This window comes from Primulina eburnea, chromosome 11 (assembly GCF_022965805.1).
Source record: "Primulina eburnea isolate SZY01 chromosome 11, ASM2296580v1, whole genome shotgun sequence".
In the NCBI taxonomy this organism is placed as follows: Eukaryota; Viridiplantae; Streptophyta; class Magnoliopsida; order Lamiales; family Gesneriaceae; genus Primulina; species Primulina eburnea.
This window is the reverse complement of record NC_133111.1, coordinates 5,469,029-5,492,163: the sequence shown is the minus strand read 5'-3', so window position 1 is coordinate 5,492,163 and position 23,135 is coordinate 5,469,029. Positions and strand designations below refer to the sequence as shown.

At 35.4% G+C, this 23,135-nt stretch overlaps 2 protein-coding genes across 6 annotated transcripts; both read right to left on the bottom strand.

The window, feature by feature from the left end:
• Nucleotides 1-313: 313 nt before the first annotated feature.
• On the bottom strand, nt 314-2,399 carry LOC140805326 (uncharacterized). Its single transcript, XM_073161596.1, has one exon. It carries the CDS (start codon nt 2,309-2,311, stop codon nt 404-406), a length of 1,908 nt encoding a protein of 635 aa, XP_073017697.1. The 5' UTR covers nt 2,312-2,399; the 3' UTR covers nt 314-403.
• A 7,388-nt stretch (nt 2,400-9,787) lies between these two features.
• On the bottom strand, nt 9,788-14,394 carry LOC140804234 (protein TRANSPORT INHIBITOR RESPONSE 1-like). 5 transcript variants are annotated; one of them, XM_073160107.1, is made up of 5 exons: nt 14,209-14,394; nt 13,818-13,886; nt 13,147-13,723; nt 11,046-11,538; nt 9,788-10,946 (listed from the first exon to the last, which is right to left on the bottom strand). In XM_073160107.1, exons 3-5 carry the CDS (start codon nt 13,674-13,676, stop codon nt 10,191-10,193), a joined length of 1,779 nt encoding a protein of 592 aa, XP_073016208.1. In that variant the 5' UTR covers nt 13,677-13,723; nt 13,818-13,886; nt 14,209-14,394; the 3' UTR covers nt 9,788-10,190. The 5 variants fall into 5 exon arrangements, with proteins under 5 accessions (XP_073016208.1, XP_073016206.1, XP_073016205.1 ...); XM_073160105.1 differs by lacking the exon at nt 13,818-13,886 and having other exon boundaries at nt 9,788-10,028; nt 10,155-10,946; nt 14,209-14,393; XM_073160104.1 differs by lacking the exon at nt 13,818-13,886 and having other exon boundaries at nt 14,209-14,393.
• Nucleotides 14,395-23,135: the final 8,741 nt, after the last annotated feature.

The following is a 23,135-nucleotide window of genomic DNA, read 5'->3' as shown; positions in this document are numbered from 1 at the left end:
TTGATGTTCGTTTAGGAAAGAGTTGACATGAAGAATCGAATTATTAATCATTGATTAAACATTCACTCATTTCATCAAATCAGATAAGCCTTAGGCCTTTTACAGACAACTTTTGTTCGATGAAAGAATTATCACTGTTATAGATAAGGCAAAAACTTATGTGAGACGGTCTCACGGGTCGTATTTGTGAGACGGATCTCTTATTCCATGAAAAAGTAGTACTTTTTATTGTAAATATGGGTAGAGTCGACCCGTCTCACGGATTATGACCCGTGAGACGGTATCACATGAGACTAAATCGATAGATAATATATGACTACGTTATAGTTTTATTCAATAAGTTTTTTTTTGGTACATTTTTATCACGTGCTAGATAAAATAAAATGGGAGTATTGTGTTATATTCAAGAATGCCAGAATCCGCCCAAGATGCTGCGGAATTTAGTGGAACTCAGCTTTCTTACGAGCTTTTTGGCATCTGAGACCTCAGCTTCTGCCAGCTTTTCGATGTTCTTTAAGTAACCTGAACTTGAAATCTTTTTTCTTGCAATGTTGCTACCGGTTAACGACATCAATATTGAAAGCAATGGCTGTTTGCTACCAGAATTAACGTCCTCCGGGCCGAGTAGCTGCATCAATATGCCAACATTTTGATCATTCTGCACAAATCTTTTTCTGTTTTTGGGTACAACCACCATGTTAGATAGTGTCTCTGCTGCAATTTTGCGAATTTGGAATGATTTTGATTCGAGGAAGCTAACGAGGACAGGCATAAATCCTGCATCCCCCATCACTTTCTTGGCATCCTCAGACGTCCCACATAACCAAAACGATGCCTTTAGTGCCAATTCTCGAACGGAAATCTCCCCAAATCGGAGAAAGTAAAGCGCGTGATCTGTAAAACCAGATTTCATCAACACATATAAAGAAGTATCTGATCCAAAGCATAAATTCATGATTCCTTTGAGTGCCATCTCTCGTGTCTTGGTCGAAAATGAGGATTTGGGATCCAAAATACGCACTAATATGCGGATTCCGTCTTCTTGAACGATCATTTCTCGGATTGATGCATCTGAGTAAGCCATATTTTGCAAGAAATCAAGTGAAGCTATCTGCAAAATTTCATCTTTAGACCTTACAAGCTTAAGGAACAAAGAAATTGCCCCTTCCTCAACCATAAACCTCTTGATCTCTTCAATCCCAATAAGATTTTTCAACACCCCACATGCCAAATTTGCCAATTCTCCCCCATTTTCACCATTCTTGCCACAGAGTTTCAACAGGGCTGTCACCCCACCATGAGCAGAAACAGACCACGCATTATCAGAATTCTCCGTAACCTTTATCAAACACCTTGCTGCAAATTCTTGACTCGGTTCATTTCCAGACTCCAGCACTCTAATCAATGGAGCAATTACCCCTGCATCAATCAACACAGTTTTGTAGGACTGAAACCCCGCAATCAAGCGCACCGCCTTTGCTGCCGCCTCTCGAATTTCACTCTCTTGCGAATCAAGAAAATGCACCAAAAAATTGACAAAACTCTCAAGTTCCACCGCAATCTTTACATATCTCTCATCTTCTAGAATGGCTTCGTTGAATTCAACAAGGGCCTGTTTCTTCATAACAGTGCTTCCGATCTTTAGCATAGATAATAAATTCTGGACATAAAACCTTATGTCCTCTTTCGAAGCCGAAGGCCCAGGCTTGGGTACTACAATAGCATAGCTCTGCGTCACCAATCCCAGAGCATGTATATCAGAAAGAGTCTTCACATGGTTATCCAACTTCCCAGATACAATATCAAGATCGCTTTGCATGTAAAGCTTCCCACAGTACGAAAGTTCCAGACAACGCTTTAAAAGACCATCGCATTCACTACTGGTGGCTAAAATCGACTCCAGAGTGATACAGAGTGAAAAGTTATCATTTGATTCACAATTCTCGATGGTAACGAGGATGGATAAAAGCTCTTCCATCCTGTTTCTTATGGACAACCATTTTGAAGCAAAGACTTTGGTTGAATGTGAGAGCGCAATTAAGGAAGAGATCGACCCGATTGCTTGCAATAGCCTCGGGCTTTCAGTGGATGCTTCAGTTTCAGACAGACCATTTTCTTCACTCATTGGGAATATTTTTACGGGTTCCGAAGAGATCCCATTTTCCGGTGAGATGCGTCTGGTTTCCCGGCGATGTGGAGCTGAAGATTCGTGTGGGAGCTGGAAATTTTGGTTTCGGAGGTTGTTAGAAGGTTTCATGGGATTCTGAAGATTGCGTACGTATGTTCTTCTTGTTTGTAACAGAATGGCCATTCTACTAGATTTACGAATCTAGCCTCGGGTCTCGGCTTAGTTAAACGTCGTTTAGGGTAGAGGTCCGGGTCAGTTACGTAATTGTCTGGAAAAATGGAGGGTTTTAGTCAGTTGGACGTTAGAAAATAGCGCTAAATTATCCAAAAGGTCCCTCCAATTACGTGAAGTACACTTTTGACCCTCTAATATTATTAATTAAACCACTTTTCCCTCCTAACAATATGCAATGTTCATTTCATGATCTCCTCGTACTATTAATTGCATCATTTACCGGCTTACTTGTTAACTATCCAAATATTTTTACTGGTTCGTGAGCTATTCGAAGTGTTGTTCGAAATTAAATACACGAAATATTTGAAATATATTTATTTAATATATAACAATATTTTATTTATATTCAATAAACATCAAAGCTCATAAACAGTTCGTATACAATCGAACAAAATAATTTATGCTCACTCGAAAAAGGTTCAAATCGAACCAACTCGGTTGATTTGTACCCCTGGAAAAAAACTCCCAAAATTTTTGATCATGACAGTAATAACTTATATTAGGCAAAAACTTGCATTAGACGATCTCACGAGTCGTATTTTGTGAGACAGGTATTTTATTTAGATCATTCATGAAAAAGTATTACTTTTTATGTTATGAGTATTACTTTTTATTGTGAATATCGGTGTGGTTGACCTGTCTCACAGATAAAGATTCGTGAGACTGTCTCACAAGTGACCTACTCCTTATATTATTATTATTTTAAAAATATGTTATTTTATTTAAACAAATGCTCTAATGAATTGTTAAAAGAAATTATAAAAGAACACATCGATAAAATTTAATTCAATATATAATCTTTTTATAAAAAAATAAAATAAAGAGGACACTATAAAATAAATAATCATTTATTCCCTACACAATTTGTTCGTAAATGGCTAAGTTTCTTGAAAGGAAGGGGATAGATATAGTGGCCAACTTCCTACTTTTATTGGCGTAGGTTAAGATTTTGAATGATGTGATATGGTAACACGTCAATCTCACGAATAAAGCGAAATTTTTATTGTAATTCATTTTCCAACGGGCAACAATATCTCACATATGCATTCAATTTATTCATAAATTGATTATTATTGTTTTGTTAACGTATAAATTGATTGATATAAATATTATTATGTAAAGAAAGGACAAATATATTTATCATAATATTTTTTTCATTTTTATTAGCAACCTCTTATCCTATATTGTCTAGAAAAACAAGTTTAAATGTGTTTATAATGGTAAGATAATTCTTATAACAATCTGAATTAACAATTTTCGTAAAATGATAGACTACATGATATCATGTTTATTTGTATTTTTTTATGCACAAATAAACACTAGATAATGGTTAGATGAAATAATTTATGATTTTGAGTGAAATTAGCATTTGCAATTAATTGATAGCCCGTTACTGATGAGAACAAAACTTCCATCATCTGCGTGGGGTCATGTCATGACACATGATGCGTCATTGATTCGTATAAGGCCAACTAGTTATCCTCAATACTCACGTACACTTACAACTTACTTATAGTCGAGAACCTGATGTTTCTCACCTTCGAGTATTTGGTTGTGCAGTACAAGTCTCTCTCCCACCTATACAACGAACCAAAATGGGTCCACAATGTAGACTCGGGATATATGTGAGATATGATTCAACCTTTATTTATTAGATATTTAGAACCTTTAACATGAGACTCATTTACTCCGAGATTTTCATATTGCCACTTCGATGAGTTAGAATTTTCAAATCTATGAGACTCTCCCACCTATACAACGAACCAAAATGGGTCCACAATGTAGACTCGGGATATATGTGGGATATGATTCAGCATTTATTTATTAGATATTTAGAACCTTTAACATGAGACTCATTTACTGCGAGATTTTCATATTGCCACTTCGATGAGTTAGAATTTTCAAATCTATGAGAAATAAAATTGTATCCCCAAGAACAACAAAAGGTTTGTTGGAATGAGAAAATATTATCTCATTATGATCCTCGAAATAATCAATGTAAGCAAGAAGTTGAAAGAATCATTCATTTACAAGGAATTGCAAATCAATTATATGATGTTTTTGTTAATACAAAGAATGTGACAAAATCATATATACATACAGAGAATTCTCCTGAAAAATTTGATGTCCCCGTAGGACCAGCTACTATTCAACCTGCAAATGAATCTAAAATATGCAAGAAGCATGGTCGACCATTGATTCTATGGATATTGTACCTCGAAAAAAAAGGTATTAGAGAAAATAAACTTCCAAAGTTCCAGAAAAAGCAATCTTAAATGATATAGTAAGAGAAATCAATGAACTAAACTTAAATAATATTATTCTCGAAAAAATCAAATTCTCATGAAAATAATGAGATATCAACAAATTATATATCATCTCGAAAATTGTGGGATCGAAATAACACAATTGTTAACAATGTCTTTGTCATAACCAGTGTTTTTTCGATACTTGATGCTAATAAAGATCATTTTCGACCAATTGAAAATTGAGAAAAAATCGTTGGTCCAAAAGTATCATATCTAAGTGTGATTGGGGCATTATCATATCTCGAAAAATGTACTCGCCCAGATATAGCATTTTATGTTAATCTTTTAGCAAGATATAACTCATGTCCAACATGAAGACATTGGGATTGTGTAAAACACATATTTCGTTCCTTCGTTGTACAACTGATATGTGATTATTTTATTCGACAAAATCAAAATCTTCTTTAGTTGGATATACAAATGCAAGATATCTTTCTAATCCACATAAATCTAAATCACATGTTTACACGATGAGACACTAATATATCATGGAAGACGGTAAAGCATTCCTTAACAGTGACGTCTTCACATCAATCTGAGATCATTGCAATGCATGAAGCAAATCGAGAGTGTGTGTGGTTGATATCCATGACACAACATATTCAAGAATCGTGTGAGTTTCCCACAACCAAAGATAGCCCGACAGTAATATTCGAAGATTTGCAGCTTGCATTACACAATTAAAATGAGAATATATCAAAGGTGATAGAACAAAGCATATTTCACCAAATTTCTTCTATACACATGAGATTCAAGAAAATTGTGATATTGACGTCCATCAAATTTGTTCAAATGATAATGTAGCCGACTTATTCACAAAGATATTACCAACTTCAACATTCAAGAAATTGGTGCAAAAGATAGTGATGCATCAGCTGAAGGATCTTAGATTATTTAGATCAGGGATAGTACATATTGTTGGACTTTTTGCTTTTGTTCAGGTTTTTCTCATTGGGTTTTAACGATATAACATTGGAACACCCGCATCTCTTAGAAATAATATGTTGAGTCGATAATCATCTAAGAAAGAGTGTTATAGATAAAGTATTGCAGATGATTATTGAGATAAGTTTGTATTTTATTATCTTATCAACTATTCAAACTCTATAAATGTGCTCTATAAATAGAGATCTCAAATTATAACTAAAACATTCCAATTCACTCTCTCGTCTTTATATTTTTCACTATTCATAACAATAAATTGATTATTATTGTTTGTTTAACGTATAAATTGATTAATATAAGTATTATAATGTAAAGAAAGGACAAATATATTTTACATAATAAATTTTCATTTTCGCTAGCAACCTCCTATCCTATATTGTTTAGAAAAAGAAATTAATTGTGTTTATAATGTTTAAAATAATTCTTATGACAATCTGATTTAATAATTTTCGTAAAACGATAAAGATAACAAACTAGTTATTGTAGAGATTTATTATAATTTTTTTTATTTTCACATATCTCAATCTTCAATGCAGTTCAATTTTTTTTAACATTTCTAAAAAATACATGATACTTTATCATACTTCAATCCAAAATACAAAATTTTAAATTTTTTTATGATAATATGTGATATAATGTGATGTAAGATAATTTTTCTCCAAAAAAAATATTACATACATCTTATTTCTATAACAAATTTTCTAAAAAATTACACCACTATATATTTTTTTAAAAAAAATCCAATTAAGAAAATCCCTTTTGTATGGGTCACAAACAACTAATATTATTTTTTAAACCGCAGTCAAACATACAAACATTTACTATCAAACAAATACAATTATAAAGTTCTATTTCGATAAATATTTAAAAATGTTTTTAATGTTTTATAAGTCAAAAAAATTTGAAGTATGTGTTTAAATAAAACTTTTGTAAAATATTTTTTGAAAAAAATGAAAATATTCATTAAGCATTTTTTTTTAGAGTGAGTCTCATGTGAGACTGTCTCATGGACCTTAATATGTGAAACGGGTCAATCCTATCGATATTCACAATAAAAAATTATATTTTTTCATGGATGACCTCAAATAAGAGATCTGTCTCACAAATACTGTATGTAATGCCCGAAAATTAATCACTGTTCATTAACGATTATTGACTTATAATTTAACGTGATTATGAAAGGGCCACTGAGACACGATTTAAGATAATGTGCGGCCATTTATTCTGAATTTTAGAATGTGTTGCCGAAGCAACACCGCACCCGCGCTCAGGAAGACACCGCACCCGCGGTGCATGGACAGAAAGTTGGGGCAAATTCCAGTAGCCTCACCGCACCCGCGGTAAGAAACACGACCGCACCTGCGGTGCAGGACCGCACCCGCGGTGCAAACAAGACCGCACCCGCGGTCGTCGAATTTCAGAAAATGAAAGTCCTGCCGAAGCATGAGCGCACCCGCGGTCTTGAAGCTACCGCACCCGCGGTGATACGTGTTGTGCGAAAATTGTGACACCTCATAACATGCATGCACCGATATATATAGTAGGATTCCTTCGAAAATTCAGCCAGAAATCGAGAGAAGGTTCAGAGGGAAGTTGTGAAAAATCCTTACGCCTTCTGCGAGAAATCCGTCCGTCTGATTTTGAATCCGACTTCGGTATTGAGTTCCTAGCAACGTAGGCTACAACTGGACGTAAGTTTTACTACGTTTTGACATGTTTTGGAATTATGATATTGTCAGAATTGAATGAAATTCATATATGATGTTCTTGACATGTTAGACATCGTAGAATCGAAGTCAGATTGAGAAACGGACTGATTATGGAATTGTTATGAATTTTTAGAATATATTTTTATTTATAGCAGACAGATTTGAATTGTGATTGGATTACGGATTGTATTGAATATGGGTTATGGATTGTAACTGTGATCTGAGGATATTGTATTGACGGGGATATTGAAATTGTACCGTTATGCCGTTGATTTTGAATTAAATCCAGATTGATCAGATTGTTATTGATTTGAAAGGTATATTAACATGAGATTATTGATATTGTCATTGCCAGACAGACTGTGAATTCAGGACTTCGACTGAGCCAGAAACCGACGAAAGGAAGGTATAAGTCAATGTGGTATTGGGAGATCGACTTGAGTCGGTTTAGACTTGAGTTTCCCTAAATCACATACTTTACTTTATTGCATTGATATTTGCATTGATGGGATTGATGTACTTGTTTTCTTGAATTATAGATAGCAGGTACCAGACGAGTAATCTTGTGACAGAAGTGCCTGAAAGTGGTGGGATCGCCACGGGCACATTGCACAATGTCACATGGTAGTGTAGAAATCTTGGGTCGGAAGTGCCTGACAGTGGCGGGATCGCCACGGGCACATTGCACGATGTCTCAAAATGGGATATTAGCGATAGAGCTACAGTCCATGACGGTTAGGTCAGGACACCAGATGTTTGGTTATATCGAGTAAATAGGATTGGAATTCTTCTATTACGGAATTCGATATAGGAACACCATATTTGGTTATATCGAGTAATAGGATCAGAGTTCCTTCTATTACGGAATTCGATATAGGAACACCACATTTGGAAACCGGGATCCCTAGACTAGGATTGAGTCTAGTCTGAATGATAGAGTTATGATCATGTCGACAGTCTATGATTGATTATGTTTCAGATTTTGATACATATATCTGTTACCTGATTACATGCTTTATATTTGTTTATATGATTGCATGTTTCGTTGATTTATACTGGGATGTTATTCTCACCGGAGTTATCCGGCTGTTGTCTTGTTTGTATGTGTACATGACAACAGGTGGGGCAGGATCAGGGTCCAGGAGATGAAGAGAGAGATCGTGATTAGAGTGGAGACTACGGACTTTGATTATGATGTATAATAGGGTTTGAACACTTGACATTAGTTGTTAAACCTTAGTTTAGTTTGAATGCATGCAGTACAGAACTTGTATTGTATTTTTATACTGATATGTATATTAGTTTAATTTCACTACGTTCCGTATTTTTAAAAGAAAAAAATTTTTAGACCATGTTTTATAATTGATTAATTAGTCCCACTGATGATTAAGAACTTGATTAGCGTCCAGGTCCTCACAAATACTACCCGTGAGACCGTCTCACACAAGTTTTTTTCTATTTTTTAAAGACTAATTGAGATATGTTTTTTGATATTTTTATAAATGATGAAAGACAAAATATATTATTTTTTAGTAGGTCTTTTATAGACGGATCAATCATGCTCATATTTTCAATTATAAATAATATTTTGACATAAAAAGTAATATTTTTTCAATATTCTATAATATCGCACGAAAAATTATCGCACTAAAATTACTGGACATGTGAAGCCAAAGTCGATGACTTACTCAATTCTTGGAGTTTCAGATTTTGATCCTTCAAATTTTTTTAAACAATGCAAAAAATTTCGTGGTAGACAAAAGAAATGGAGTATATAGATAAACCCGATGGAAAGAAAGAGAAAGCAGTTGAGATTTTGAGAAGAAACGTGTTTGGTGCAATTAAGAAAATGTTCCAGAGCGTTGAAAAAAGGACTGAAATTTACCAACACTCTCACGGAAAATACCAACTTTTGGTATAGTTGGAAGAAAATTTGATCACTCACCAAAACGGTTTTTACAAGGTTTTCATCTATTATAAATATCGTAAAGTCGCGATAATAAAAGTATACACGTCCATGCATTAATAGAGACATAAACAAACCAAACCATGGTGGAAAGTATTTTATTTGTGTTCATATATATTGCACTCGAGCATAAATTATCTTGTTTGATAGTTCGCGAACGATTTGTTAAACCTTGATATTTTATTAATATAATATAAATAGATTTCTAGTTTTTAAAGAATTTATTTTTTTAATAATAATTCAAATAACTCGCAAACATGTTCAGATTTTTAAGTCGAACTCAAACCCCAGTCCTGATTCGAGCAAAACTCGAACAAAAAAATTTAACATTTTCGAGCTTCAGATCGAGGTTGAATATATATATATCTAGAGCCAAATTCGAGCTTTTAACTTTTTTTCAAAATATACGACTCGATTCAATTCGTTTATACTCTAATTGTTGGTTCTTTGTGGGAATTTCCTTTGTAAAAGTGATGAATATTCATTTTCAATTGCATGGCCATTTAAATTATGACATTTTATCAATAACATCGAACAAGAATCGATCACAATGGACTAAATATTTTACCAATCTCTCACAGAGCTTAACAGATTAAAGATACTAAAATTACATGGAGAGAAATAGAAATAGGAACAAGGACAGATTCAGATGCAAGAGAACTGCTTCATATCTTCTCTAAAATTTGGACATCAGTTGACCATGAACTTTTACTTTCTTCAATGGCATTTTACAAATCCTGCAATAATCAGTAACCCGAATTGGAAGAAAGACAGCAAAACAGCAATCTTGAATGATACGATCAGGAATTTGAACATATTTTACATTGTTTTTAAAAATATGTTTCATTAAAAAAGTCACTAACCGAGGATTTTTTTTCCCACGTGTGGTGAGGAATGAATCAAAGAGTAAGAACAAAGGGCGGGGCGTCCCTTCTCGGACCTGCTACCGAGCGGTAGACGTAAACTTTGTCAGCTTGGAAGCCGTCACTTTCCTCGTCTTTTATCACTTCAACATTTAACCTTGGCATCTCGCTTGCCAGTAGCTTGCACCCTTTCATAGTGACGTTACAAGCTGACATCCACAAAGACCTCATCATTTCATATTTCTCGACTCCAGAAAGCAGAGCCGCATTTCCAAACGGGCAATCTCTTATCTCAAGTTTTCTAAGCTTGGGGCAACCTTCAAGAACACACTGCATCGCATGATCACTGCTTCCGGCAAAAGCCACAGAAAGGGTCTCCAAATTCTTGGCATATTTACCGATATACTCAAAGGTTAGATCTGTTAGAAGCCCCGAGACAGAAAGCCGCTGGAGTTTAGTGCAAGTTTTAACCACAGAACCAAAGGCCTCATCCATTGGGTCGTTTGTCAGGTAATCTGGCTCTCCAGGATTCATTATGCAAAGACGGAAGTGGGTAAAATCAGGGCAGTTGTTTACTATGGTCTCAACAGCAGCATTAGTCATCCTCCGACAGAAGTAGAGGACATAATGGAGTTTGCGACATCCACGAGACACGGCTACAAAACCTAACTCTGTCACTCCGTGACGTTGATGTTGGTCGTAAGGATCTGAAGGGAAAACTCGGAGTTCTTCGAGCAAGGGACAGCTTAAACCAACGGCCTCTAACCCCTTGTCCTCTACTGTATCGGCCACCTACAACGAAAGAATCCATTACGGTAATAAGACTTAGAGAATAAGCTAATGGTCTCCCTTAAGAATCAGTTCAAGTAATCTTAAATATCAATTTCTTACCCAAAGACGTCGCAAGTTGGGACAGTGAGCGAGAAGCTTTACAAATGGGCCACTCTGAAGGGCAGCATCGCTCAAGTTCAAGAAACTCAGGCTTGCACAAGCTCCATAAAGAACCGGGAGATAAGATGATGTGGCATCCCATAAGCCCGATAGAGTTTGAAGATTTCGGACATTACTAAATGCACTTTCAACTTCTCCGTACTGGAGAGGGGTAAGTTCTGGGAAAAAGGAACCAGTGCCGAGCTCTTTTAACTGAGGAGCAAGCACAAGCAGACGTTGCAGTTGGTCCAAACTAATACTCTCATTGACCTTTAGAACCCTTAATGAACTGCACCTACTGACAAGTCTCTCGAGCTTATCAAAATCAATCTCACTGTTGAGACATGCAAAATTTAGTATTTCAAGTGAGGAGAAGTGTTCGGGGAAACAACTAAGCCAATCTCCACTGAAGTCATCAGTTGCCATGTCCTGTATGTCGAGTTCTGTCAAATTCCTGGACGCCAAATGGGAACGAGTTAAATTTCTTGAATCCATAAAAATCCATCCCTAGAAATACAACATCTAGGTAGTGATGATGCTTAATGCCAAAGAAACAAATACACAGCTTGTAGCAATTCAAGAAGCTAGAATCATTGACATTGACAACATTTGGTTTGGTTCAAATTATTGGGCCTGCAATAAGTAATGCAACAATGATTTTTTCCACCTCTTGATCATCAAATCCTGGTTTTTCAACAAAATATTGCTACTTAGCCCTTGATTTTCAATAAATAAAAAATACGGCTGGTTTACCAATATATGCTCATTAGTCGAACTAATTCATATTACCCCAAAGCTTATTAGTAGAACTAATTTTACCATATTTATTAGCTCGTCCAAATATCAGGTGCTATTTTTAAGAATGTTCATATGATGACAATGGAGAGAATAAGAAAAAAAAATATGATTCCGGTCAGGCATTGAAAAACTTGAAAAAAGCTTCAGGTTTCATAATCAGAGATTTAGAAGATCTCCAAGCCAATTCTCACTGTCTAAATGCGCCCCAAAAACTTCTGAAATTCGACACAGACACTCCATTCTGGTCATCTTCAGTTAAAGCATAAGTTCTAAGTTCCAACTAAACCGCTCGAATCTCCAAAATCCGGTATAAAAAAATCTTCAAATCAAAAGGAGTAATAAGCCGAACCAATTACTGCATCAACAATTCACGAGATGCATAAAGTAACATGGCCTCCATTGATCAATAAGCATGGGTGTGTTCTAAGGATAAAAGTAAGCATAAATTTATATTGTTATTCGATTAAATGCAATTGCCATGTAGCAGGTCAGTAGTCACATCAAGAAAGCAGCATCAATAAACTTTGACAGGACAAAAAAAATAAAGTATCAGCACTTAAATTTTCCACTAAAATCTCTGTTTGTTACAGTACAAACAAACCAAAAAAGGAGATGGGGAACACACACAAACACCATTGCCCTACCCGAAGCTAACGCATTTATTTCTCAACCATATATATAACCCACAAAACTTTTGCAGGCCCTAAGCCCACTATGTGACAGCATAACCATGTTAATATAATCTCAGCTCGCTAAACCACGTCTTGTCCTTTATATCACATAATATACAAATATCATCAAGCACAATCAATTGGAGCCACATGAAAACCACATAATACAAATAAAAAACTAATTTTCCAAATAAAAAGGTTGCTACTTTAGAAGCATTCTTGAAGAAAAGGGTGCCACTTATATAAATTATATTGACATATTAACAAAAGGATCAGAACATTGGAGGGTTGAGACCTTAACACAAAGGAGAAACTCCAACAAGATTAAGAGGAAACCAGAAAGCTAACTGACAGTAACACTAAAGATGGAATCGGATCAGACGGAGCATCCTCAAAAGTCAAAAAAAGAAAGCCAAAAACGGAATATAATTTTCTTCCAGGAATATCTTGTCTATAATATTCAAAATCTAAATCCACAAATATAAACAAAAGTCAATTTCCAAATCTTTTGCAACCCAGGCACCATATATGAAATTAATATGACACGTTGAAAAGAACTGAAACAATAAAGAAAAACAACAAAAGATTCTTACCTACAATGGGTGGCTATAGCTTTGAGCCCCTTGTTTGTGAACCCATCACAACAATACAGAGACAAAGCTTTGAAGCCTGGAAAAGATTTCGCCAAGATCTCCAAGCTCTCATCATTAATAGCCATCCTCTTGAGTCTCAATTCCTCCAAAAAGGGGTAAACTTTGGCAAACATGACCAACCAAGAATGCACATCAGCGCCCCAATCTCTAGGCAAAAGGTTGAAATCCGAAAATCGTGGCTTCCCTTTGAGGGTAACACTCTTAATTCTTGGAAACCTCCTAGCCACAATTTCAGGAGACACTGCATAGCAGTTGCCTATGAATAGCTTTGATCTCGTCCAACGTTCAGCATTATACCAGTCCTTGCACACCAGGGAGACCGAGCTCCTGTCCTTGTGTGAATCAATGAATGACACGACTTTTTCCAAGAGTTCATCTGGGAATAGTGATGATTGCAACGGAACTGACGCTTTCGAGTTGCCTAAGTTTGGTGATGGTGAGAATTTGGACTTTTTGGAGTCCGGATCCATTTGGACCTTGATTGATGACTCAGAAGAATCTCAACCCCCCAAAACAACTGCAATTTTTTACGCAAAAAAGGTCCACACAAGTAAAAACACAATTCAATTCAAAGCAATTATTTCATTACGCAGTCAGAAAAAAATATTTACCCGAACAACAACTCCAATCACCACAATAAAAGCGGAAAAAGCAGAACCGATTAATTTCAAAGCGAGTTTCTTCATATTGCAACAAGACAAGAAACTTTAATCAAAAAGTCAAAGAAAAAGTATAATCTTGGAGACAAGAAGACTGCGAGACAGCTTCATATCCACAACCCTCTACTGCAAGTAAAAAAAGTTTATTTTTCCATGGCGCAATTGCACCTTCGAAGTGAGATTATTGCAAAAATTGAGGTTATTTCAAGAAAATGGGAATGGAAAAAAAAAAATCAGAAGCAGCTCAACTTTGATAAACACAAACCATAAATTCACCAAGAAACATAATATCCCAGAAACATAAATCAATATATAATCATAGAAGAAATGAAAATAAACTTACAGAACATGTGCTCATCAAATGAATGAATCTACAGATTACATGACTTAGAATTGAAAAAAAAAAACAAAAAACAAACTTGTAGGAATGAATTTGGTGTGTGTCCTGTGTTGTATCGCTTGAAGGAGCCGAACAGTCGCAGGGACAAAGCCCACACAAGTATAATAAATAAAAAAATTAAACGGTCACCACAATTTTTTTAAGAATAAGTATCCAGATAATTATATAATCTTAATTTTAATTTACTACAAACTCAAACTTACAATTTTGCCTTTTTTATTATTTAAAAATATATATAATTTTATTCACAAAGATTATACTTATAGAATAAAAATAAATACTTATTTTGACCTACAAAATACATATTATGATGTTTCGGATATCTGATTTTGCTCTTTGAATACTCCAAATGTATAAAAAAAATATATTATATTTTCGAGTAATCGTCATAATTCAGTCATTATTGATCTTTTCATGAAAAATGCATTAGGATAATTTATTCATATCATTTTAAAAAAAAAAAACATAATTCACCACTAATCATGAAATAAGATTAAATATTTATTTTGACTTACAATGTACCTATTTTAGAGTTTCAAATGCTTAATTTGGCTATTCGAATACTCCAAATGTGTAAGAAAAAAATACTGGATCTTCGAGGAATCACAATAATTCAGTAATTGTTAGTCTTTTCATTTAAATTGCATTAGGATGACTTATTCATGTCATCTAATTTTTGAAAAAATACAGTTTCTCACTAATCATGGAATTAGAAATAATATTTACTTTTAACCGATAAAGTATCTATTTTGGGGTTTCAGATGTTTGATTTGGGTATCTGAATATTTCAAATGTGTAAGAAAATACTTGAGTTTAAATAATATTATGTGACTTTTGATGATGTCATTTGTGAAGTTAAAATGTGATACCTAAATTGCTACAAAGAGTATATAATTAGAGTTTACAAATACATGATTTAACTCTCTAAATACTTATATTCAATTATTTGGAGATGTCAAAATATAGTTTGAAGTTAATATTGAGTGGCGTTGATAATGACATTCATGAAGTAAAAAATTTGATACCTAAATTAATAAAAATAAGACATAATTTGAGTCCACAAATACTTGATTTTACCCTTTAAAATATAGTTTGAAGTTAATATAGAGTGACATTTGATGATGAGATTTGTGAATTAAAGATATGTCACCTAAATTGGTACAAATAGTACATAATGGCTAATTCGATTCTAAACATACTTGCTTTTATTATTTTAAGACTCAATTTTGATTATTTTGACATATAAAAATATTTCAAGTAATATTGAGTGAATTTAGATATGTCATTTGTGAAGTTAAAATGTGATACCTAAATTGGTACAAATAGTATTTAATTCGAGTACACAATATTTGATTTTACTCCCTAAATACCAAAATTCAATTAAATTTTTTATGTCAAAATATATAGTTTTGTAGATAATATTGAGTGGTCTTTGGTGATGATATTCGGGAAGTATAAATGTGATACCTATATTAATACAAGAATATCTAATTCGATTACCGAAATGTTTGATTTAACCCTTTAGAAACTCAAATTTGATTATATGATGATGTCAAAAAATATAGTTTGAAGTTAATATTTTCTATGGTATTTAAGTAAAAATGTGATACATATATCGGAACAAGGAAAACCTAATTCGAGTTACAAATAGTTGATTTTACCTCATAAATACTCCTATTCGATTATTTGGGATGTCAAATTAAACATTTTTAATGTCACATTTTTAGGTATCACATTTGTAATTCACGGATGTCATTATCAAATAAGTAATATATCGTATTTTTAAACATCACATTTTTTCTTCACGAATGTAAAAAAAATATAGTTTGAAGTTAATAGCTTTTGTTGGTGCTATTACCAAAAGCCACTCGATAATATCCATGGAGTCGAGTTAGGTACTATTATTATTAAATTAAGCATAACATTTTTACTTCACGAATGTCATTATCAAATGTCACTCAATATCAACTTCGAACTATTCATTTTGAAATCCCTTAATAATCGGATATGCGTATTTAGAGGGTAAAATCAACTATTTGTAACTCGAATTAGGTTTTCCTTATACCAATTTAAGTATCACATTTTTACTTTATGAATGACATCATACGTTTTCCTCACAATCGTAGGAAATGAAATTACATAAGATTTCTGGCGTTTCAATCATAATAAAAGGATTTGCATAAGCTATGGCATTCCGAGCAAGAATATGAGCCACCATATTTGCTTGTCTTCGAACATGTTGAATTTTGAAAGAGGGATGCCCGTCGAGAAGTGTACGGCAGCCTGAGATTATTGAGCCAAACTCTGTGTGGTCAGCATTCTTTGAGGTGATCGCCTTTACCACCGTCAATGAGTCGGTTTCAAATATAATATCTTGGAGTTCAAGAGAGATTGTCCAAGCGATCGCGTCAAATAGGGCGAGTGCTTCGGCCTCTTTAACGTCACACATACCGTACTTCACACTTCTTTTGCTCACCATGAATTCCCTTGTCGAGTCTCGCACCACAGCACCGAAGCCAACAGCTTGGTGTTCATGAAACATTGCTGCATCGACATTGCACTTCACATATGGATCAGGAGGTTTCGTCCATCGATTGTCTGTGTCCCTTCGAGAACTTGGGGCTTGTCCTCTGGTATAGGTTTTGTGAGTTTGAGTCCAGTTCCACACCATATCATGGCCGAGTGAAACGGTGATTTGCGGAGGTCTAGACACACCGTTCCATGACATCCTCAAATAATAAAATTTGAGTCTTTAAAGGGTACAATCAAGTATTTCTGAAATCGAATTATGTATTATTTTTATTAATTAAGAAATTACATTTTTACTTCACGAATGTTATCATCAAAGACCACTTAATATTACATTCAAACTATGTATTTTTGACATAATTGAATTTTAGTATTTATGGAGTAAAATCAAGTATTGTTATAATCGAATTAGATACTCGTTGTATCAATTTAGGTATCACATTTTAACTTCACAAATAACACATCAAAATTCACTCAAAATTACTTGAAACTATATTTTTTATATGCCAAAACAATCAAAATTGAGTCTTAAAAGGGTAAAATCAAGTACATGTAGGATCGAATTAGGTACTAGTTTTACCAATTTAGGTACCACGTCTTTAATTTATAAATCTCATCATCACAACTCACTCAATATTAACTTCAAACTATATATTTTGACATCATCAAATAATCTAATTTGAGTATTTAAAGGATAAAATCAAGTATTTGTGGACTCAAATTATGTCTTATTTGTATTAATTTAGGAATCAAATTTTTTACTTCATGAATGTCATTATCAAACTATATTTTGACATCCCCAAATAATTGGATATGTGTATTTTGGGAATAAAATCATGTATTTGTAAACTCTAATTAGATACTTTTTATATCAATTTAGGCGTCACATTTTAACTTCACAAATGACATCATCAAAAGTCACTTAATATTACTTGAAACTCAAGTATTTTCTTACACATTTGGAGTATTCAAATAGCAAATCAAATATTTAAAACCCCAAAATAGGTATTGTATCGGTCAAAATAAGTATTTTTTTTCTAATTCTGTGATTAGTGAGAAAGTGTGTTTTTTCAAAAATTAGATGACATGAATAAGTTATCATAATGCAATTTCAATGAAAAGACTAACAATTACATAATTTATGGTGATTGTCGAAGATCCACTATTACACATTTGGAGTATTAAAATGGCCAAATTAAGCATTTTGGAACTCCAAAATAGGTACTTTATAAGTCAAAATAAATATCTAATCTTATTTCATGATGAGTGGTGAACTATGTTTTTTTTAAAAAAATAAAATGATATGAATAAATTATCCTAATGCATTTTTTATGAAAAGACCAACCATGACTGAATTTGTGGCGATTTGAAGTATTCAAAGAACAAAATCAAGTATCTGAAATTCAATAATAGGTACTATGTATGTCAAAATAAGTATTTATTCTTATTTCATGATAATTGAGAAATAATTTTTTTTAAAAAAATATATTTTAGATGAATAAGACATGTGTAGTTTTTGTAAATAAAATTATATATTTTGTAAATAATAAAAAGTAAAATTGCAACTTTGGTTTTGTAGAAAGTTAAAATTAAAACTATATAAAAAAATTATATTTTAGATGAATAAGACATGTGTATTTTTTGTAAATAAAATTATATATTTTGTAAATAATAAAAAAGTAAAATTGTAACTTTAGTTTTGTAGGAAGTTAAAACTAAAACTATATCATTATCAAATACTAATTCTTAAAAAAATGTGACGATGTACTAAATTTTATTCAAATATGTGCACAAAGATTCTTTTACATAATTACCCTTCAATTATTAGCCATAAATATATATTATATTCGCCGAAGCTGACGGTAGCAAAGAAAGGCACCTATCCTCCACCTCGTTGTGCCTGTGATTGTCACTGGCCAATAATTTAACGACACGTACACCTTATCACATCACTTACTTGTCTGGCCCTTGGCGCATGTTAGAGTTTCGTGCTCCTGATCTATGATACTAGGCAAATGGTTCAATTATTAGGTACCGCATTGTGAGATTAGTAGGGGTGGACATAAAATCCGAAAAACCAAAAAACCCGATCGAACCGAATAATTCAGTTTAAATGGTTCGGTTTTATTGGTTTTTTGGTCGGTTATGATTTTAAAATTTATGAAAATCGATTTTTCGGTTTTAATCCCCCCAAAAAACCGAATAACCGAACCGGTCATATTATTGTTAAGTATAGGGTTTTTATGTATAATGAGCCATATTATTGTTAATTATAAGACTTTTTATGTATAATGAGCCTATTAAGATTTAGGAACATAGTATCATGAACCCTCAATTTTCAATCCGATCGTTTTCTCTTCTTTCTCACCACTCACTAGTCGACAATTTCTTTTCTTTTCTGTATATATTTCTTTAATTTTTTCGTAAGATGATTGATGTTCTATTCGAGCTGATTGACACATTGTTATCATTCCTATTACTGAATGTTCCGTAGGATTCATGCATTTTCTATGTTTACAAGGTTAATTAGTTATATATTTTTATCATATTTGTATGACATGTTTGTACACAATACAATTTATATATATACTATGATTTAGATTTTAAAGACATAAAATGATGTATAATTTTATTTCTTAACAAATTTTAGCTAACCATATATAACATACCGTATAAATCGAACCGTATTACAAAATAACCGAACTGAACCGAACCGTAATAAAATTATTTGGTTTTGGACAAGGGATATTCAAACCCAAAATCGAAAAACCGAACTGTTGTAGAGTAAAATTGGACCAACCGACTGTTGCCCACCCCTAGAGATTAGACGATTAATTAAATAATGAGGTTAATATAATTATTTTTTTGACTTTAATTATTTAATGTAATAATATTGAATTTTATCATTTGTATTAAATGATATTTCGTTACTTAATTTGTAGTAGCCCGAATCCTATTTATTTAAATAAACATGATTAAGTATCTTTAATTAAGTAAATTATGTGTATTTTGGCTTTAGAGTTCGTGTGAGTAAGCCGAGGTGTAGCCAGGAAGGGAAGGGAAGAGCAGCCCGGGAAGGGAAGATCAGCCCGGGAAGGGAAGAGCAGCCCGGGAAGGGAAGATCAGCCCGGAAAGGGAAGAACAGCCCGGGAAGGAAAGATCAGCCCGGGAAGGGAAGAGCAGCCCGGGAATAGTATTTGGTTGACACGTTCATGCATGTAAGGTGAGGTGTCTTTGTGCATGCTGCCTAGCGACAGATGTCCGGATGCATGGGATTTGGTTGACACGTTCATGCATGTAAGGTGAGGTGTCTTTATGCATGCTGCCTAGCGACAGATGTCCGGATGCATGGGATTTGGTTGACACGTTCATGCAGACTGAGGTCTATAAATAGGCCATGGGATTTCTCATTGTGGAGGGGGTACTGTGTGTTTAAATGCAAGTTTTAGCTCTCTAGAGCAGCCCAGAAAGGGAAGAGCAGCCCGGGAAGGGAAGATCAGCCCGGGAAGGGAAGAGCAGCAAGGAAGGGAAGATCAGCCCGGGAAGGGAAGATCAGCCCGAGAAGGGAAGAGCAGCCAGGAAGGGAAGATCAGCCCGGGAAGGGAAGAGCAGCCCGGGAAGGGAAGATCAGCCCGGGAAGGGAAGAGCAGCCCGGGACAGAGCAGCCGGGCATAGCCGACGGTCCGAGAAGGTCAGTCAGGAAGCTCAATATTGTCAGGGCTGACGACGGACTAGACCAGATTGATAGGATTTCCTGTGGACTAGGATTGCTTTATTAGAGGTACGGAAGTACTATCCGAGATATCCTGGTCGAGTATACATTCTTATATGTGTTGCATGATTATTTGCTGCATTGATATATGTCATATGATGCATGCTATTATGTCACGCTTATTGCTGCATGTTACATTTCATCTTGAGCCGTATCTCTTTCGAGATAGCCTTTATTGTTGAGCTGTATCTCTTTCGAGATAAGCTATATCTTGTGGGGCCGCTCAGCCCTTTCTTGTGGACGCATGGACACCGAGAGTACACAGTGGCCGACGGGTCCGGAGGGCTTCGGTGATCCGGGACATTTTAGGTCCACGTCTGATCTTGTAGTGGATGCAGTGACCTAGAGGAGTACCGCGCGGCACTATCCACTTGGCGCCTCTAGACTGAGCATATTGAGATCTTTTGTGACTCCCGTTTCTTGACTACCCTGGTATCATATCATAGCATGTGCATTTCATATAGGCTTGTATACTCATGCTTTTGTACTGGGCGTTCTTATCGCTCACGTCCTCGGTTTTGTTTATCTTGGACACCCCATTCCCACGGGACAGGCCTCAGGTTGGATGGCTCAGGAGGAGGATGAGGAGGACGTTGAGTAGCCGATTGAGTTAGTTCTTCAGTACTGTTTTGTTTCGATATGGTTGTACCGCATATTTTCATTTTAGTTCGAGTTGTTTTGGATTTCGATTGGGTTGTATAACTATCGTTTGTTGGCCTTTTCCGCAATTATCTCTGATTGTTATTAATTAAGTTAATTGCATGCTTAATTCTTGATTAGTAGGTGATTCTGGAACGGGTCACTACATTTATGGTATCAGAGCATGCATATGATTTTGGGATATAGATTCTGTTTTAGGATTTTCGTTGACCATTTTACCATTTTTTCTCCATTCTATCTTGTAGCGATGGCTGACCACCTTGGTGATGAGAGTAGTCAGGGGAGTGTAGGTCGTTGGGGTGACCAGGACGATCGTAGGCGTCATCGTGAACATCGTCATCGTCGTGATGGCCCTAGGCGTTTTGAGATGCACCGTTTCATTCAGATGGGGCCTAAGCCTTTAGTCGGTGGCGAGACTCCCGATGTTGCTGAGGATTGGTTAGAGCGCATGGAGAGTTGTTTCCGTGCATTCCAATGCACCGAAGAGCAGCAGATGGAGACCCTTGGTTTTCTTCTCGAGGGCCGTGCGCGCAAGTGGTGGCGATCGACTTCTGCGCCGATAGTCCAGTCTCAGGGTAGGGTGACTTGGATCGAATTCCGTGCAGCTTTCATGCAGCTATATTTTCCTCCAGCCCTTCGCCAGGCAAAGACGATTGAACTTCTGAATCTTAAGCAGGGTAGTATGTCTGTTGATGCATATCAGCAGAAGTTCTTCGAGTTGTTACCCTTTGCTCCTCATATTAGTGGCAGTTCTGAGGCCAAGTATGACCATTTCCTTCAGGGTCTTAACCAGGAGATCTTTGATCGAGTCACTGTCTACGATAATCCTACTTCTTATGATGGGTTAGTGAACCGGTGTCGCCAGGCAGAGATCAGTCTCCAGCGTGGTAGGTCTATTCTTTCTTCTAGACCTCCGAATACTTTGAGCCATCGATCTCAGTCTTTCAAGAAGTCAGGTTCTTCTTCTTCTGGATCTGGATCTCGGTCTAGCGGTGTTTTTCGCTTTGGTAAGAAGAAGGTTTCTTGTGTGCATTGTGGGAAGAACCATCCATCGGAGCAGTGCCGATCAGCCGCGGGAGCTTGTTTTCAGTGCGGAGAGATGGGTCATCTTAAGAAGAATTGTCCTCAGTTGCGAGGTGGAGCAGGATCTGGTTCTGAATCTCAGACGACTGTGCAGCAGAGGACACAAGGTCAGGCAGTGGGCGGTTCAAATCTTCGACCTCGTGCCCAAGGTCAGGTATTTGCGCTGAACCAGGATCAGGCTGCAGATGAGACAGGGAGAGTCATAGCAGGTACTTTTTGTTTATGCGGTATTCCTGCTTTTGTTCTTATTGATACTGGAGCATCACATTCATTCATTTCTGCACGATTTGTTAAGCGTCATAAGTTACCGTATGTTTCTCTAGACGTCATTCTTTCCGTTTTTACTCCGATGGGTCATTCGGTGTTAGCAAAGCGTCTAGTAATGGGTTGTCCTTTAGATTTTGAGGGTAACGAGTTGACTGCGAATCTTATGATCCTAGAGATGGAAGATTTTGATTGTATTCTGGGTATAGACCTGTTGACTACCTACCGAGCTACTGTGGATTGTTACCAGAAGCTTGTTCAGTTTCGTACGACTGAGAGCTCTAGTTGGTTTTTCTATTGTGAGGGAGCGCGACCTCCGATGCCAGTGGTATCTGCTCTGAAAGCCTGTCGTGCTTTAGAGTCGGGCGGGGAAGGCTACCTCATCTATGCGATTGATTCATCCACAAGTAGTGTTGGTACAGATGATATTCCAGTGGTTTGTGAATTTCCTGATGTTTTCCCAGATGAGATTCCTGGTTTTCCTCCGATTAGAGAGGTGGAATTTGGCATCGAGTTAATGCCAGGGACTACACCGATTTCTCGTGCCCCCTATCGTCTTGCT

What these genes read in the sequence shown, in the direction of transcription:
- LOC140805326 (XM_073161596.1), bottom strand. Translation starts at nt 2,311, where the DNA reads ATGGCCATTCTGTTACAAACAAGAAGAACATACGTACGCAATCTTCAG.
- LOC140804234 (XM_073160107.1), bottom strand. Translation starts at nt 13,676, where the DNA reads ATGGATCCGGACTCCAAAAAGTCCAAATTCTCACCATCACCAAACTTA. An exon ending in GCTATAGCCACCCATTGTAG is followed by an intron (nt 11,539 to 13,146) that starts GTAAGAATCTTT and finishes TTTGGCGTCCAG; the next exon opens with GAATTTGACAGAACTCGACA. An exon ending in CCAACTTGCGACGTCTTTGG is followed by an intron (nt 10,947 to 11,045) that starts GTAAGAAATTGA and finishes CTTTCGTTGTAG; the next exon opens with GTGGCCGATACAGTAGAGGA.